General features: G+C 39.5%; 1 protein-coding gene across 5 annotated transcripts in view; it reads left to right on the plus strand.

Moving 5' to 3' along the window:
- MYLK (myosin light chain kinase) overlaps positions 1–19,978 on the plus strand; it is a 181,186-nt gene that overhangs the window by 157,479 nt on the left and 3,729 nt on the right. For 4 of the 5 annotated variants that reach the window (XM_031590646.2, XM_031590647.2, XM_090143655.1 and 1 more), the window contains 6 exons: positions 3,347–3,564; positions 8,335–8,458; positions 15,986–16,138; positions 17,311–17,434; positions 18,549–18,678; positions 19,553–19,672. In XM_031590646.2, the coding sequence (XP_031446506.1) occupies positions 3,347–3,564; positions 8,335–8,458; positions 15,986–16,138; positions 17,311–17,434; positions 18,549–18,678; positions 19,553–19,672 (869 nt within the window). Of the gene's footprint in view, positions 1–3,346; positions 3,565–8,334; positions 8,459–15,985; positions 16,139–17,310; positions 17,435–18,244; positions 18,325–18,548; positions 18,679–19,552; positions 19,673–19,978 lie in introns of those variants that run through there. The other variant, XM_031590648.2, reaches the window with a different exon arrangement.

Consider the following 19,978-nt stretch of genomic DNA (forward strand, 5'->3'; position numbering starts at 1 on the left):
GAGCTTCTCAATGGGCTGGGACTTAGGGGTGTGAGGACAACAGACACTTTTTTCTTCAGGAAAAGTGAAAGCTGAGAACATGTTCATGCAGGAGAATTCATTGTAAGAACCTGTATGATGTGGGGTGGAAAGTAAAGGTCAGACTTCAGAAACACAAAGAATGAGTATGCATGACCAGCGTGATGTTTGCATCATGCATAGCACACCTGCTTAGTGTGAATCCCGTACTTGTGGCAGTAGCAGCTGGAAAGAAAATGAAATCCTGATCTGTGTTGATGTGTTTTTCCAAAAAGTTACATCAGCCACTGTGCTGCTTCTACAGGCAGACAGCTGCACATCCACGTGCTGTCTGCTGCAAGGAGAAGCAGGTTCCTTGCTGGCTGCGACTGCTGAACAAGATACAAATTGTTAGGAGCAAAAGAGACTTTATCTGTATTTGCTTCCTTGGCACTTGCCTCAATGATGTAAAAGCTGCTATTGCACTGGCATATTTCTGAGGCTGAAAGTCCGTTATACAACCTTAGTACTTAGTGTGCAAGACAGTGCTTTTATTTTTAGATTCAGTTGAACGGGCTGATGATGGTAAGAGAAGGGAGCCCTACTTAGCTTGGAACTGGGAGCTGGCAGGCCTAATGGAAAACAAGGAAATGTATAAAGAGGTTTGAATTGCATATGGCTTTACACTCCATTAGTTCCCCTCTGGCAACAAAAGGAGGTTATATAAAAAAAAATACAGAAATACCAATGTAAGCTAGTTTTGCTGATCAGTCTAATTATGATGAGATTTTAATTTGGGATGGATGGCTACAGTGGTTTTTGAAGCCCCACATAGAAATTTCCATAGCGTTACTTTTATAATAAATTTAGGTTTTTTTGATGACTCATTTTAAGTCAACTATTATAGCAAACGAAATCAATCAGTCCTTCTCTGAAAACCCTCCTATCTACTGTCTGCTGGAACTCATGTGCAATCTCAGGCATTTCCTTGTTATATATAAAAAAAGTACTTCTTCCAAAATAAGTATCTCAGTGGAAAATGAACATGAGAAACCAGTAGCATGTGGTAAATGGCATTCAGCATTGGGAGCTGAAGTGCCTTCAAGTGCCTTTTTTGCATACTTCAGATAGTTTATTTTGACATGGATAATAAGATTATTGTGTTGAAAATCAAAATTATTAAAGCAAAATTACAGCCATAACCTTTGCGTGTCTCCACTTACTTGGTGTGATTAAAGCTGGCACAAGGTTGTTGTTTCAAAGAGAGACGTATTACAATGTAGTGAATATTTGCCTGGGCAGTTCCAACATAGATTCTTCTCACTGTTCCTCCATGTCAAAATCTTACTTACAAAATCAGACACTTCTAAATGTGTATTCTGTGCCACTCTAGAGAAGAGCATTTTCCTCACACCAGCCTGGTCAGACACTTAGATTCTGATGCAGCTGTGTGAAGGAAGCTGCTTCTGCTATGCGTGTGCAGGACCTCGTCAGTTCAGTTCAGCTTCCTAACCCATGAAAAATTAAACTGGATTTCAATCAGGATATAAATGGAAAAACATATATTCTGTTCACGCACTTGAAGTTTAATGTAATGATGTTACCACAGTATCTAGATGTTCTAAAGTGAAGCAATGTGCAGATGCATTAACTGTAACTCATTTCCAAATAATATGATAAAGTGACACTTGAGGCAATGGCACGACTTCTGGAAAAATTTCACTTTATGGATCTGAAAAGTATGACAGCTCTCTGTTAAAAAGAAGTGATCGTTATTCGTGTTAACAGTCAAAAAGGAATCTTTACTTTTTTAGTGTCAGGATAATTATCGTGTGATTGCAGAGTGCTCCAGTTATCAGTATTTTGCAAGCAGATGTTTTCACAAACACCTCGTGTTACAGATGTGCTGTAATCCAATGTAACCCTCTGTTTGTGAAGCATATGCTGTTCTTTTTATTTCCATATTAGTAGGAAACTGCAGTGGCATTTCTGATTATATATCTTCTAAAATATTATAGCCAAAGTAACACATGTGCCCAGAACTCCAGATGTTTCAATTTCAGTTTAGGACATAAGTATGTATCTGACAATCTGCAAACACGGCAAAGCCATTTTTGACTTATGTGTTTTCTTTCTGTAGCTGAAACATGGAATTACATTTGGCAATAAGCATGAATGCTGCAAAATATTAAGCCATATAAAGACCATGGAATGTTTCAACTAGAACAGATTTCTAATAGCAAAGCTGCTCTGCAGCATTTGCTCCATTCTGTGTGGGTCGTTTATCTTCATAGAAAAAAAAAGTATTTCCCATCTTTGGACATGAGCAGATGATGAACCAGTTGAGTGATTACTCAGAATTAAAAAAAAAAAAAAAATTGCCCTTGCATTTTGTTTCACTAAATCTGGGTGAAATGTGCCACTTCTGTTCCACAAACAGTTCTGAGTTTCTACTCTGAGAAGACCTCTTATTTAACATCTTATGTTCATGTTAAATGAGCATAAAGATGGAATTGACTTACAAGGAGTGTTACGATGGCTCAGCTGGAAATACCTGCCCTGGAAGAGTTGTGGGATATATCCTTGCCCTGTCATAGCTAAGGGGAAATTCCCACTGAGCTCACTTGGGTCAATGATTTACCCTTTGAGCTTTGCATTCCAATTAATCATATCATTTGAATTCTTCCCTCTTCAGACATTCTTTGGCACCCTCGGTCTCTCTTCTTCCCAAACACCTTTTTGTTAATCACAAGAAGTTTTGTTTTCCTTTTCTGCAACCCATCCTATACTTTGAGATCACACTCTTGATCCATACTTTTTTCTCCTCCTATCCTGTACTGTAGTTTACTTTATTTCTAAAAGATATTATTTGCACTTGTGTAGAAATGGATCATAGGAGGGGTGGGAGCAGTGAGAAGTGTAAGTTTGGAGCATGGGATGATATTACAAGCAGTAATTATGTAATAATTATGTCAGTTGGGTGGCAACCGCTTTGCACACACCTTAGGGCTTGGTGCAAGAGGCTGCATGCTAGAGGCAAGATGTAAACCCAGCTATCTCCTTGCTGGCTGGGATAATAATGTGGCTGTTTCACAGTCCTGACCTGGGAAAAATGACTTCAGAATAGCAAAATCTAGTGTCTTATACTATACACGAGAGGTGAGTCTTCCTATGTGACACTTGTGTGTTTAGATAATTGTGTGTTTAGATAATGCTATGAAAAAGTATGGATTGCATCCTGAAGGAACTACTGTAAGCTTGAATTATTTGCATTTGTGTGAAGGAAATGAAAAGGCTACAGAAGTCCTCTTTTTTTTTTTTTTTTTTTTTTTTTTTTTGTCTTTTTTAGGGTTTCAGGAGGAGAACTCTTTGAACGAATCATTGATGAAGACTTTGAACTGACAGAGAGAGAATGCATTAAATATATGAGGCAAATTTCAGAAGGAGTCGAGTACATCCATAAGCAGGGTATTGTCCATTTGGATTTGAAGCCAGAAAATATCATGTGTGTCAACAAGACTGGTACAAGTATCAAACTCATTGACTTCGGACTTGCAAGAAGATTAGGTAATAACTTTTCTGTCTACTTCAGTATGGCATGAGGAAAAGGGCAGGAAAAGCAGTAATTTAATATTATATCAATAGTATATTCTTCTGTATAAAAGAGTAAACAGACATTTTTCAATATAAGTAAGAATGGTTTTAGGAAAAAAATATAATAAAGGGAAAATAAGATGTTTCAGAGAGAGACTGGAGCTCCTTATCTTCAAAAGGAGTTGGTAGTGAAGTGTTTACAAAGCAGCTATTTGCTTCTGAGGCCAGGAGTATAACTGGAGGTTACGTGGTGAAATATATAGTAGTACTAACATGAACAGACGTTTGCATTTACTCTAGGAAACTGTAAAACAGTAACTTTCTGGCTATAAGTAATAGAATGAAGCCTAAATCCCATGGATGTTACAAATACTTGAGACTTTTTTAACAGCAGACTTTAAAGTGATGCTCTCAAAGACTTTTGAATATGGACAGTTGCATTCAATTTACACTTCACAATTAGTGTTACAACTTCCCATCCTAACCAGAAGCACATTGTTGTTCATGTTAAATATGTGAGGAATTCAATAAAAAGCTGTGTTTAGGTTGGGCTCAAAATGATTAATAAAATGTCACTACTTAAAAATAGCCTAACAGAATTGAAAAGAAAAAAAAAGGCCCATTTGACAATCCTCTTCCAAAGCTGTTTTTAGCAGCTTCTTATTGTTCATTCTGGAGTAAGTTTTTCAACATGATCTGCAATTTGAAAGCGTAAGGCCTTGGAGGGTTCCTCCATCAGTGTCACCTCAGTTCTAGAAAAGCTAGAATAATTGATGGTCTTAGAGGTCTTTTCCAATCTCAGTGATTCTGTCATTCTGTGAATTGTGAACTGAGATTTCTCACTCATTTGCCATTCATTTGGTTCAGACAATTCACATGCATTGCTGCTCTCTAGACGGGGAGGCCCACAGATAGATTCCTAGTAGTAACTTTCCCTCTTTCCTTCTTTAATCAAAATTATATTTAGTGCTTATTATAAAACAGAACAATTATTATTGTAACAGAAAAGTTTGCAATTACAGCCTTCTGTTTTTTGTTGTCTGCCTACCTGCTGCTTATCCCAGTTCTTTTGACAATTAAATAATAGACAACTACATGCCTAAGAACGTATTTTTACTAAAACAAACCAAAAATGGTGCATTGAATGAATGCAGGAGATGGATCTACTCATTTTCAGGTGATGGAATTCCAAGAGGGCATTACATGAATCTCAGTCACATGGACACTGTGAAATCAGAGACATAAATGTTTATTCCATTCATTAAAATAGAGCAGTGCCACTTCCGTTCCTGCATCAGCGTGGAGCCCATGGTTTTCTGGGAGCACAAGCTGGGTCTTGCTCTTGCTGGGGAAGCGGGAGAACTGTTTATCTGTTGGTAAGGGTTTTGTTATCAGATATGTGAAAGACTTCATCTGCAGACATTCCAGCTGTAAGCCTGGAGAGTACTGCAGTACTGCTGAAGTGAGCATGTTTCATCAACAGGAGATATACATGTAGCCACAGAAGGCGTTTTTCTAGAAACTTCTTCAGCTACTTTAATAATGTGAAACCACAGTTAAACTCACATTTAGCAAGAGGAAGATGCTATTGTCAGCAGCCTGTTCACACCCATTAAGCTTTCCATTTTTCTGGTAAATGCAGTGGCAATATGGTGCGCTACGTGCGGACCCTGGTTGGTGAGCTACTATAATGTCCCATATAGCAAATCTCTAACCTATCTATAGTCTATTTATTTATTTGTTTGTTTGTTTTTATGTAGAAGGATGACGCTTATGAGCACTGAACCTGATTTTGATTTTACAATTCTCTATGTTTATCTGGCGTAATATGTTTCTATTTCTTGCAAAGTTACATTTGAGGGTCTTGCTGTTTCTTTAATAGCCTGCCATCCTGGACATCCCGGGGCATATGGTTAGGAAGAGAAGAGCACCCTGCTGTCCCATGCCCCCAAATCAAAAGCACTGTGTTCATCACTGAGATGTTTGTCACGTTTGGCTGTCATATTCTTCAAAAGCAGAAAACAATTTTACCATCTCATTTATTCAAAAAGTGCTAAAATCAATTTTTGTGAACTGGCCTCTTTTTGCCAGCTGTGCTTCATGGTGCACTGACAGCACATTCCTTCACTTGTGTTCCTTCATGCTTTGTGATTTTGGAATTGTCCAATTCACTTTGGTTTGACAGACGTGGGATTAGGAGCCCGTGTACTCCAGCCATAGCTCTGAGGCAGCAGATAGCACTCAGCCAAGGGACTGCCAAAAGGAACAGTGACCAATTTTGCATTTCAGCTTCTGAGATTTATTTATAATTTTTTGTAACTAATGCAAGTGAATGGATTTAAGTATTCCATGTTTCTTTCAGTTTTAAAGAAATTAGGATCAGTTCCTTCTGCTGTTGTTTTCTGCAGCTAATTAGTTCTCTTCTACTGTCAGGAAATACCAAACTGCAGTGGGATATTTTCCTGACCTTTTTTGGTGTGCCGAGGAACACATGTAGAAAATTGTTCAAGATAAACTTCTTGAGGAGAAGAGAATGGTTTTTGAGTACTGCAAAGACTTTTTTATTAATCAGTTGATGATATACTGTGTCGGGAGCCTGTCAACTTTCTGTCTGAACCGAATGATATCCAAACACAGATCCTACTTGTGTATCAGGCTTGTAAACATCTGGGTAAAGAACTGACATATTATTGCCTTGAAAAGATCTTTTTTCTTTTTTTCTTTTATATGCACAAAATGCTGTATCAGTTCTTTCACATTGTATGCTTGCACTCAAATGCCATGTTTTCAAAAAACATTTATCTGATCCATGGGCAGCACATTTAGTACACCAGCCTTCTGCATAAGGCTGGCTTGTGGTAGTTTATACAGTGCACAAAAAAGCTTCCAAACTTGGATGTGAAACATCTGAGCCTGAGATTCAGACGATTGTGATGAAGCTTTTAGAAAAACGGGTGCTTTGTGACAAATTTTGGTTCTTTTTCAGAAGTACCATTGTAAATACATGTGGATGCTGACCTTAGAAAAGCAGTGAGAGAGAAAACAGTATCTCAGGCTTCCTGTTCGAGCTTGGAAGAGCAATTTCTCACTGACAATATAGAGAGAACGTGGGCCTTGTTCTTAGCTAAATCAGTTAAGGTTGAGTGCAGAATAAAGGATCTGCCTTTTGGTGTAAAAAAGCTATTTTGAAGGCCAGTCAGACAGCCAGCAAGAAGGATCTCGGTGTTGGTGAACTTGCACGTGGGGAACAAGGCGGTTTCCTGGGACTGCCCCCGGGCTTCCTTCTCGCTGTTTCCATCTCAGAAATGACCTGCCTCTGCAGATAGAGGCTTCTTAGCATGTGAAAATGAGGTTTGCACAATCAATTTCCTATCATCACAGCATTTACAATGGGAAACTGGTGCAACTGTGAATAATTCACTGTAGTTGTGCTTAAATTTGTTGCAAGTGTGCTGCTTAATCTGTAGGGAAGTCATTAACCCCTATATCCTTCAGTTTTCATTTTGTGTGTTAGGAATTTACGTAACTTGAAAAAGTAGCAGCTTGGTTGTATGATTATGTTGAAAAGTGTGGTAATGGGAGTTCTGATCAACAAAAATTTCTGTCATGATTCAGAATTGTAGACAAGTAGCTTTTAGGGTACTCTTCTCAAAACTTTGACCTGTGATTTATTTGGTGGGGTTTTTTTTTCAAGCTTGTCTCTTGATGGCCAAGCTGCAAATCCCTGAACATGTAGGTACCTGAACAGACACAAGACTGGAATCTGTTACATCTGTCTTTCTTCCCATACATATCTGCTTTGTGTAGATGGTAATCTCTTTGGGAGAGGAATGGTTCCTCTCTCTGTCATTGTACAGTGCCTCATCGAGATGCTCCTCTTGCACAAAAGAGAAACGCAACATAATGGATCTCACTTAAGGCTGATTGTTCAAATACACCTGCAAACTGGACATGAGTTTCTCAACCCAAATCCAAGCTTGTCTCAAGTCAGAAACAATTTATCTCCTGACATTTTTATACTTCTAGAAAACTTTTTTTTTAAATTGAAAGTGTTTTTTTCCCAACCCTGTTCTTTTCAGCTTCCCTCCTGCCCATGCTTATTCTTTTCTTCTTCTTCCCATTTTATTTGAAATGAGCATCAATGAAAAGTGCTGCTTCAGTTAAAAGATGTGCAACCCAACATTGATTCTATTTTCTGTTTGAACTATATAAATATGTTGTAATAAAATAATTATTTATTATTATAATGTTATCATTACAGTACTTCTGCAGATCCCAAGCTTTAAAAAATCTTAGATGATTTGTTAAAACCCTTTTCTGACCCTGGAATCCTGAAATCCTCTTGTGAAACTGTGTGAACTCTTTGCAGTACAATCTCCTTATTTGTGTCTTGCACAGTGTTGTATGTTAGAGGATGCTTAATGCTTAACATACAGTTCCTTTTTTTATAATTATTATTTATGTTCCAGCTAAGAAAATAGCATCTCACTCGGTCTAGTATTAAATGTGGAGGTTGGTGGCCCTGCATGTGGCAGAGGGGTTGGAGATTCATGATCCTTGAGGTCCCTTTCAACCCTGGCCATTCTGTGATTTTGTGATGTTGTGATTTAGTTTTTCTGATTAGAATCATTAACAATACCACAAACATATGTGAAAAAACTTTTTTTTTTCTGTTGCTGGAAAAGAATAGTTTTTAAAAATTAAAATGCAGCAATTAATGGTTTTCTCTTTCATCCTTCACAGAAAGTGCAGGTTCTCTCAAAGTTCTCTTTGGGACACCTGAGTTTGTGGCTCCAGAAGTTATAAACTATGAACCTATTGGATACGAAACAGATATGTGGAGTATAGGAGTCATCTGCTACATCCTGTGAGTATCTTTGCTATTCTTGATCTAAATCCCAACAGTTTCTGAACATATGAAATTTCCATCAGCTTATGGGTGTTCTCCACGTTTCAGGCCTTTTATATTATATTTAATAGCTCCAGCATGGTTAATAAAATATCTCTGATCTCTGAAGCAGTGAACTGCAGAATTAGCAGTTCTAGAAATTTAGCCATGTAGTGTTATACATCTCACATCACAAACCAACCACATTTCTCATTTAAAAGCCAATGTGATCATATTTAATTATTAATTTCAAACTGTGTTTCCTTCCCAGCTGTTTAAGTAACATGTTTGGGCGTGCACTTGTAACTGATCTTCTCATTCTTTTATTCTCAAGAGAGAAAATTTTTGTGTAATTCTGAGGTCTTGCTATTCAGATTACGTCTCCCACGGGACAGACTAAAATATCCCAGCATTACTGTATTTGTTCACAGTGCATTTTAATTTATTATTTAGTGCAAACCACTGAATAAATTCATTTTAAAAGCAGCATGGATCAACCTCGTGGACATATTTTAAAGAACAGTTGGCTGCAGCTCCTGGTTACACACTGTGGTACTTGCTGCAGTCTTTATGTTGACAACATGTGATTACGCACTTCAGTGGGTTTAGAGAAATGTCTGTGGAAACAACACCTCCCAGGTCTCATGCCTAGGACAGTAATCAATCTTATTCCTACTGTGACTTTGCAAATGTGATGCTACATAAATGAATGAAACGAAACTCAGTTTGGAGTGTGGTTGTTTTTCCCTCACTGCAGTTTCAATAGCAAGTAAGTAGGAGATCTTTTCGCTCGTTCTCTTACCAGGCTTCTGTCAGTATCTTGCTTTCTTTTCTGGAAGAACCCTCTTCTCCCTGCCTGGTCTCATTCCTGACACCTGGTGACATGGAGGTTTTCCCCTCATCTTTGCTCAGTCTTACTGCAGTTCTCTGTGCCTTGTCAGCCTATTCTTGTTCTCATACCCTCCTCATTTCCAGACTAAGCAACATCATTTTCTTCCTTGTCCTGTGCAAAAGCTACTGCATTATCTCTCTTACTCCCAGCCAAGACTGAATACTTCTGTTATCTTCTGTTTCATATGTGAAGTGTGTTATACTCTTCAAGGTCACTTTGCTCTGCCAGTTTGTTTACAGGACCTTCATTTTCCATTTAGTACCAACATTTTTTTCTGGATCTTGAAAGCTCATTTGGATCATTCCGTAGTTCAAATAATTTAGACCACACAAGCTGTACTCAGAAGACAAATCCATTTATTTCTCTAACTTCTGAGGTCTCCTGTGTTACTGAGCACTGGAAGAGTGGTGTGGAGATCTCAAACTGCCTGTGCAGCAGTGAAAAAATCACCAGTGAAATCGATGCTGCATTGCCCTCTAGAGGCCTTTTACACGTTAAGAAACAAACTATTCAAATAAGACACACACATTTGAGGTTTCTAACCAAAGTATACAATGAGTTTTTGAGTGCTTGAAATATAAGCAGGCTATTTCTTTTGAGAAATGTCAGGCATGCATGGCAAAAGTTGGCAATGGTAGTTATGTGTGTTCCCAAGGGAAACCAAACCAAGGCTTCTACTCCCATACAGTACACACCAATCATGTCATCAACATCACAGGGCAAAGGGAACAGGTGAAACAATTGTGAAATGTCTTGCCAAAGATCAGTCTGCTGGCAGGGGCAGAAATACTTCTTCCCTGTTCCTCTGTGCCACCAGAAGTGAAGAAATTTGAAAGCTGATGGGACTGGGGAGGTGTTGCATCTGATCTGATATGCCTTGTGAAATACTTCACGAAATAACTTGTTTGTAAAGATGTCTTTAAGCTCATTTAAATCCTCATGAGGGTAAACTTACATTACTTAAATGCAATGAAAATCTCCTTTTTCATGCATAAACTATTGCCACAATAGCAATCAGCATTACTAATCAGCATTTGTCTTTCTTGCCATAAGAACAAAGTAATAGCAGTTGGGGAGAGCTGTGAGGAGCTGAGTCATCACTTGGACTTTCCCTCCCCACCCGGAGGGACAGGCTCCCAGTCTGTCTTCACTTCCTTAACGCCCAGCTATTTTTGCAGCCTTTCAACTCTGAGCCATTATCCAAAAGGGACCATCACATCATCATTACAGAATGCAAATAAAAGTCATTGAGAATTGGATCTCTCATTAACTGTAACTCTGCTTTCCTGTTTTGATTGTATGCTCAGAACTGCCAAATCTCATGTATGAAGTGTAAGATTCACTCACTTGGTGTCTGCTTCCTGTGCCATCACTGTGCTTGTACTTCAGCATTTGCATTCTTTCTTTCTGATGTGGTGAGTCTGATCATGAAAGAAGAGCTGAGCACTGCAGTGGCACTGGACATAAGCACAAGGCTGCTCCAGACAGCTGATGGTCCAGAGCTGCTGTGTCCAGCACATGCTTTAAGTGAAGTTGCAGGGAATGCTGCGAAACTTGACAGCATCTCTTTCATGGTAGGATTTGGGACAGCTGAGAGGCCTGCAACCTGCCTAGAGAGAAACATGCTTCCAGTATGCCCTGCACAACCAACAAGCAGCACAGGTGCAGCAGAGCGTAAGAGCTACTTAAGAGATCTCTGTGGGTGAAGGGTCTTCCCTACAGAATAATTATTAGGTGGGATGTTTCCTCAAGTGAGAAAGAGGGTGAAGTCATTCCTCCAAAACCCTTCAGGTAAACCTCTCTCCTGCCATACAGACAGAAGTACAGGTATTGCACTCTGCTGCATAGCTCCCTTACAGCATGGTTTACTTAATTCCATTCTACAGCTCATGAGTATCCTTTCCACATTTCTAAGCTACAAACTAAATCCTTTTAATCTTTTTGGATAACTGATTCAGTCCCATCTCTTCATCACTCTCCATTCTTCCTTAAATTTCCCTGTTTGTATTCTCCACCTCATGCTTTTTATCTTCCACTTTTATCTTGCTCTCTGTCCTGTTCTGCATCACAGTACTGTTCCACATACTTAAGTTGATCTATTGCCTTTGAAGTAACAGGCCACAAATATTATAGCTTGTGTATATCATCTCCATTTATGTCTATTTCAGTGTTTCTTTTTGCGTTTGCTGTAACCTTTATCTAATGAAGGTTAAAACCTCCTGAATTCTTTCCAGCTCCTTCTGTCCAATTTAGTCCAGGCAGAAATACTTGTTTGTCATTTTTCTATTTCCAGTTCTTTCCAGTGATCCATTTGGTTAGCCTGTGCTTCTAATATTTATTAATCTGAAACAATTTCTAAATTTTATTTTTTTCTAACCAGATTTCAGCCAAAGATCTCAGCTCTGTAATTACACTGACAGAAGATAGCACTTTTCCTTCTGTCACCTTGTAATCTAACTAATACAAGTTCATTGTCTGCCTCATAATACATACCGTGATTCTTCAGACATTCCCTTTCATTTTCATTTACTGTCTTATTCATCGCTGCTCCTTTTCCTCCCTCGTTCAGCAGTTAGGTCAGCTGAAAGACCTTTTAGCATCCTTCATCTTTTGAGTGTGCATACTCAGGACTTCGGTGCCTTTGCTGTCTTGCACTTGGCTTTATGCTATATTAAAAATTTAAGCCTTGTTGATATAAAGGTAAGAGAGCATTCTTTTTTCTTCAACAAAGCAAGCTAAGAGGCCTTTAATGTCAAGACAAATGCTCAAAAGAAAATGGATTATTTGGTCAGCAGCACTGGCAAAGTGTGATTCCACATTAATCCACTGAGCATGTAAAACAAGGATGAGAGCAGAGTACTGGCATGGCTTCAGCAATGAGCTGTGTTCCTTTACGTGGGCATCAGTGGTCCATTTCTTCCTTGCAATCACCAGTGTAGGAGTGAGTCAGCCCTCCTCTGAGGAAGAGGTTGTTTTGTCAGCGGATGCACATCTCCAGCAAATGAATCTACTGTAAGCTTTATTTGCAGAAGCATTCAAGTACTCATGATCTCCAGGGTGCAGCCATTATCACCTCTGCCTAAATGGGCTCACGTGGCATAACCTGCCACAAGGCAGAGGTAACTCTTCATACTGAAAATTGTTATTTTTTTCACTATTACTGCAGTGGAAAAACTGTAGGCAGGAGCTTGGTGTCAGAACAAATCAGTTACTGTTGGAAACTCTTCTTCCAGAGTAATGCTCAGTCTCATTTTATGAGACATGCAGCAAGCCCATCTTTCCTGGGTTGGAGACGGTTCTGGCACAAAGGCTTCCAAGTGAAAGCTGTGGACTTTGTTACGTAGGCACTAATACTGGTGACCACGTTGGACTCTTTTGATCTTGACATTTCTATATGTGCAGTCAGAGTTTCATTAGAACAGGCCAATAAACGTTAAGGATTGCCTTGAGAATAAAATATCTTTCTTCTTTATTTAGAAGTGGAAACCGTGAAAGACTTTCTAAACAAATGGTTCCAACATGCCAGGAAGATGCCTGCTTAAGTAGCTGGAAAAATGTTTTCAGTAAACATCTTGCTTCTTGTCTAATAGTAGCTTCACAGTGTATGCTCAGTATTAATTTTCTGGAGAGGTAGCTCATCTTTATCACTTAGCTTCAGCATTCCAAAAGGAAATTGTTTCCATAATCTGTCAAAAGAGTTGCTCAGCCATTATTACTTTAAATGGCTATTAAGAAATGAACAACCAAGACTGGGGTCAGTGAGATCTGTGATAAAGAAAAGAATTTCTGAGTATAACCTGCATAAGTTTCTGGGCTGGTTTTTCTTTTGCTTTCTGACTATACACAAGGATCCAGTTCTCCTTACAAATATTTTCATGACAAAGCAACTGATTCACAATGTAAAACTGTGGTGGACTGACAAGGTTATTTTCAGCTTATAAATTTGCAACAGCACATTCAGAAATGCAAAAATATGTTCACTGAAGCCTTTGAAGGGGCACTGTTACAGTGGTGTTTGGAAATGGCAGATTAATGGGTACCAGTCAGGTAATTAAACAAATGCATGGAGTGGTTTGATCCTATGAAAGCAAATAAGATTATAGCAGATAATCCTGTTGTGCAATTCTTCTTCTTCAAAAAATAAAATAAAATAAAATAAAATAAAGCCAACCAAAGCAACCCAGCTATTTTTTACCACTCTAATCTCCTCCTACTTATCCCTCATCTGTCAAAAGCTGTGTGTGACATGCAGTCCCTTTGCCCAGAAAGCTAGATGTCTCTCCAAACCCTGCATCTGCAATATCAGATTGGAGCAATGGACACTGTCCCTGTAGCATGGGAGTGATCTCTCAATAAGCAGCTTTAATCTCTGGACATGGGCCAAACTATTATTACAGTACAAGAGCTGCATAATACTATTTGTGGTAATACTATGCAGAGGTCACATTTGCTATCCTTCGACAAAGTGTTGAAGGGAAATGGGATTGTTTTTGCTCTGGCTACCCAAGTGTTTCCTCTGGAAGTTTAACAGCATGAAGAGCATCTCCTAAATTGACGGTGAATTAAATAAATATTTCACAGAGCTTTTGTTAGTATAAAACGTGAGCCTTTTGGTAAGCCACTGAATTGGTTGAGAGATTACTGTGCTTACTACATAGTCGCAAAAGAGACAACTTAGAAATCAGATTTGTAAGCCAAAACCTAGATGAGAGCTTTTCACCTCCTAAAACATTACAGAGAGAATATTTATTGTTGTTATAGGAAAATACTTAAATACTGTAGTGGGGGTAGTTGTAAGGCTCTGTAGGAGGGCTTTGTGGATTCTAGGAAGGAGTTTTTGCATCAGCAATGCACCTGGCCACGGCTGCTGATGTGCATGAGGACAGAGCAGAGTCTCTCATTCTGTGGTGGCTGCACCAGCTCTGCAGTGCTGTCAGGTATAACACGTGTCTCTTCCAGTAAACTGTGTCAAAGTCAGAGAACAGTTACAGTAAAGTAGGTTGTTTTATTGGAGTATTTTTGTGTGTGTGCATTAATCTTTCTGCTTTCTGCAACTCGTGCCTATGATATGTGCATAAATTTATGCCACCTTATACAGTTATAAAGGCAGGCTTCACTGTTGTATTTGAATGCACCCTAGATACTGAAAAATAAGACAGCAGATGCCTTCTGATCTAATTTACCTTCTGTCTGAGAAGAAAGCAACCTTTTATCTTCATCCTCATGTATTATTACTAGCAAATTTCTGAGGTATACGTGCAGGATCCTGCACTCTGCTGTACTGCACACAACTTCCAGAAATGGTAAAAGATTTCATATCTGCCTTGCCTGCGACTTCAAAGAATGCATCTTTCTGCTTGGCTTAGGGAAGTAAAATCCATAGGAAAAAAAATCTGAATGAGATTTTGAATGTAATTAGTAACAAAAGAGTAACAAAACAGCTTAGCAGGGGATTGTATTAATATTATTCACTCACTTTATTTGTTCCCAATCTCCTTTCTTACCAATCTTTCTGTAGTATTCAGAAGCATCACAGTATTTTTCCATACAATATTTCCAGAATAACCTTAGTAATTTCCACTTAACTTTCCAAATTAAAAAAAGTACTACTATTGAAATGTATCTGATTGTTTAAGAGAATGGTTAACGTGATTGTACAGAGAAAGGAAATAAAGTCCATAAAACGTGACTGAGGATAGGTTATCAGGTAGGTTGCATGCCAGGATGGAGACATGGACAACTGTCCAACTTGCAGTTTCAAGGAATAAGCCAACCTTTCATCTGAACATGTTCACTGACCTAGAAAGTATCAGAAGAATCTGGCTGCACAAAGGTACAGTATAATGAACGACACAGCTCAGCTACAGAAACATATACTGCAGAAATGAGACCATGATGTTCTGTAATTGCCTTTCACTTGCCATTTATCAGTTATACTGAGTTAAAAGCCTGGAAAGTTCAACTTATGCTATAAAAGTGTATTATTTCCATTTCAAGCATCATCATGACTGATTGAGAACATAAAGACCAAACTACTTCTGGATGCATCTGCATAGCTTTACAGCCTGCTGTGAAGTAGGACTGTTTTATCTGGCAATATAACTCTGGGAGAGAGAGAGGTGTGATTTTGTTTACAAAATAATCCTGGGAATATCATTATTTCATGCTGCACCTTTCTTCCCAGGCTCTCTCTACAGAAGTAAATGGAATAAAATGTACAAAACACTTGGTTTGATGGTAAAGGTGGGAAAGGCACTATGAATGCACACGCACACAAAAGCTGTCCAACTGACTTTGGTGTGAAGATGACAACATTATTTATGCAGAACGATGCAAGTCATTTCAGTCTCCATTTTCACCCAGTTCTACTTTACTCCTCAGAAGCCTTGGGAAGTGAGAAAGAAAGAGCAAAATCATTCCTCTCAGCTTTGCAGGTCTCTTCCCCATAGCTGTAACCCCAACTGTAGTTAACTTTGAGTCTTTTTTTTTTTTTTTTTTAAAGTAAGCTTTGACTGACAAAGATCTGCAGGACATAGGGGATGTCACACACTAATTTAATTCCCTTTGCAAACTGACGCTGTTTGCCTTGTGTCCGTCTGTCTGTTCTACCCCAGGGTCAGCGGGCTTTCTCCCTTCATGGGAGACAACGACAACGAGACCCTGGCCAATGTCACCTCGGCCACGTGGGACTTCGACGATGAGGCTTTTGATGAAATCTCTGATGATGCCAAGGACTTTATCAGCAATCTACTGAAGAAAGACATGAAGTAAAGCAGTTGGACTTGATACACTTTCTATGTTTGCATTTAGCCAAACTTGCCAGTCTTGTTTCCCCTGCTGCAAACTGCCGCATCGCCGCAGGCACCTCTGGCAATACTTTATAAGGAGCTCTGCGTGCTCTTCTCCTGCGTGCAGCTGGCATTTATTTCACAGTGCAGGGGCTGAATGGAGTGCTTACTTTTAATCACCCGCACTGTCTGCTATTGCTTTCCCTCAGGCTGGGTGCGTCCTGAGGCTCTGTGTGCCCACTGTGTCTTTGCTGCAGTGTGGCCACCACATAAGAACTACAGATTGCTGCATCAGTGTTCTGCCTTGATCTGAATGGGCTGCAATTTCGCTAGGTTTATTTCCTTGTGTGGCTTTTTGAATGTGGTGCCTTCAAGTACCACAGTATAAATCTAGCAGTTGGACAAGAAAAAAAGAATAGAATAGGAAACCCTGCTTACAGCAGACTGAACAAAGCAAGAAAGCCTTCTTCTTGCAATGAGTTTCAATGGGATTGACAGAGAGCAGAGGATTACGGGGTGTGCAGGCACAGGGAAGCAACAGAGTCACTGTCCCTGCAGATGTCCGTGAACTGTGGAGATGTAGCACTGAGGGACCTGGTCAGTGGGCATGGTGGGGATGGGCTGATGGTTGGACTGGATGATCTCAGAGGCTTTTTCCAACCTTTGTGATTCTGTGATCACAAAGTGGAGAATGGGTGTGGTGCAACCAGAGATTTGGACGCTGCTGTTTTGTTACATGCTTGGTGCTGTATGGAAGGGAGGGTATTAAGCTGTATGGAAATGAGGAAAATTCTAGAAGTGAGGGAGAGATCTGGGACAGGGTTCTGCAGGCATGAGGTAGCTGGATCATCACCATCGTGGCTCTGTTGTACGTGCTCCATGCCTAAAACATATGGCTTTTCGTGCTCTGTTTTATAATGTTTTATTCACACTTGAAAATGCACAGCTCTCTCTCTCAAAAAAAAAAAAGAAATCCAGAAATTGAGAAAGTGAGCTTGGGAAGTAAGCATGGCTGGGAAAGCAGTGCCATGTGATCCGTGCTGCTAAATTTAGGAAACAGAAAGATGGGCTTTGAGAAAAGAGAGAGGGAAATAATGTTAAAGCAGCTGTCATTAATGGCAACACTGACTGGTCTTTTTATATAAAAACAGGAGTCGCTTAAATTGTACTCAATGTCTTCAGCACCCATGGCTGCAAAAAGACACCAAAAACATGGAAGCCAAAAAACTTTCCAAAGATAGGATGAAGAAATATATGGCCAGAAGAAAATGGCAGGTAATGAAGAGGATGTACCAGTGGGCTTGTTATCCTAATAAGTCTCTGTATTTCTAATGTTTGTGATTCCAAGAAATAAGTCGTGCCAGGCAGTTTCTGCAAGGGAAACTCCCATGTGGGCTGTGCATGAGTACAGCACTGTGTGGGTGTCCGGGGGTGAGGAGGAGGAGGCTGTGCCATGCATGTAGTGTGACTGTTCCACTGCTACAGACCGATGAGTCCAAGCATAGGTTTGCCACTTCTGGGGCTCTGACTCCTTCCTCCCTGCACTAATGAGGGGTTTTTGTTATCCTTAATAAACCTGAAATCTCCCAAGCCAGTAGTTCCTGTCCTGTAGAGGCACTCAGCTTCTCATGGGACTGTCATGTTGGTTTAATAATTTTATTTCACATGTTTTTTTCTCCGTATCTTCTTGTTTCTTAATGCTGGAACGTTACACTCAGTCCATCTGTGCCATTCTGATAGTTAGAGTAGCTGAGACTAAAATCCTGGATCCAGCTTTTTAGTAGCCTACAGAATACTCATTTATGTTAAATCAACCTTATATTTCCCCTTAGGTTCTGTTTTGCATGTTTCTTAGGAGATCATGCAAGCTGTACAAAAACACACGTGTCTGTACTACAGGCATTGCGGTTCGAGCGTATTTTAGTACCCTGGCAGTAGATTCTTGAGCCTGTCAGAGGTCTGCTTCCATCATGCAGATGGTACTTTCTCATTCGTTTCATATTAGCTGCTTATTCATTCTGATGAAACTCAGTCCAGCCCATAACGCTATCGAGAAACCCATCCACCACCAGAGCTAAGTTGCAGTTAAACAGTGCATAGCTTTCTTGCTGGCTCCCCTCTTGCACAGCGCTTCTTATCCTCAGCTAACAGAGACATTCATTTAGGTATGAGTTCATCAGGGGAAGTTTATATCTGCAACTAAATTTGGTAATTCAGACCAGCCTGCTCTGTCTCTCCTAAAACATCAGAGCTATATATAAGCAGTTTGTCCAACAATTCCAGCGCGGTTTGCAGAGATCCCAGCTAATTTGTACGAAGCACCATTGTCACAGAAAATCACATGCCTTTTGGATTGGATTGATCAGAAGCCTTTTGTGTTATGTCTTAGAAAACAGGCCATGCTGTCCGAGCAATAGGAAGACTGTCATCCATGGCAATGATTTCTGGTATGAGTGGGAGGAAGGCCTCTGGAAGCTCGCCTACCAGCCCGATAAATGCAGACAAAGTAGAGAATGAAGGTAAGGAACTTCGCTGCAATTCATTTTTACCTCTTCAGGAATCTTAGGAAAACTCTTAGCAAAACGCTAGAAGAGACTGATTGTTGAGTTGGTTATTTCTGCACTCTGTCTCTGTTATTATCTTTCTCTTTTTTTTTTTTTAAAGAAATCTATCACAAAGTCATTGTTCTCATATTCTGATACTCTCAATGCCCTAGCCTAAGTAGTGGAAGCAAACTGTTCTCTTTTTAAAGGCAAAGAATTAAGGCAGATTTTTCAGCTGCACGCTGTATCAGTTTCGGAATGCATGTTTATACAAAACTTGCAGTGATGTATGAGCTCCTCATGAGAGCGAGCAAACAGTGAAGCATTAACACTTGCTGTGACCAAGAGCTGTACGATGGGTAAACCGTGCTACTCAGATAGAAGTTTTTAAATAAAATGTCCACATTATTCCCCTAGATCCCCATTAGAAGCGTGGATTTGTAGTGTATTTCAATCAGAAGTGCAGATGTTTGACACTTCTGAAGATCCAGCAAGTCATTCTGACATACCCACATAGACTGATCCGAGTTGAAGCAGTTTTCCCCTCAGACCAGCAGAAGTCTGGTTTTGATTACAAACAAATTCAAGGAAAAATTAAAGATTATTCATAGCACAGTGGCCTGCATGTTGATTTCATTCTATTTATGGTCTGAATATTTGTGCTGCTGTGACAGACTGGCAACAGCTATGCAGCTCACGTCCTCTCCGTCCCATCAGCTCCAAAGAATTAAGTGAAATGAAATAAAAGCAGCTTTCATTACTGCCTGGTTAAAAATAAATGAAATGCATTTTTTGAGAATATCCCCTAAAAAATTGTAAAACAATTAACAATATTTTCACTCTCCTCCAGATGCTTTCCTTGAAGAAGTGGCTGAAGAAAAGCCCCACGTAAAGCCATATTTTACTAAAACAATCCTTGACATGGAGGTTGTGGAAGGAAGTGCTGCTAGGTTTGACTGCAAAATCGAAGGTACACTGAATAAGCATTATCTCTTTCTTTCCTTCCCTGCCACCTTTCTGCATTGTGCTGTAACCTAGCTCTTTTTTTTTTTTTTTTTTTTTTTAATTGTTGTGTTGGTATCATTTTTCTTTACCAATATCTGCATGTCATAGCATGGATGTGTTGCAGTAACAGAACTTTGGAGCAGCATGGGCTTGTTCTGTGCTTGTCATAGAACAGCAGCCTCGTAGAGTCACTGTGTGAGTCACTAATTCAGAATACCAAGTGGGAACAGCAAGATGATTTTTGAGGGTGGAAACAATAAAAACAAGATGC

Source organism: Phasianus colchicus, chromosome 7, assembly GCF_987193195.1.
Source record: "Phasianus colchicus chromosome 7, bPhaCol1.hap1.1, whole genome shotgun sequence".
Taxonomy (NCBI): Eukaryota; Metazoa; Chordata; class Aves; order Galliformes; family Phasianidae; genus Phasianus; species Phasianus colchicus.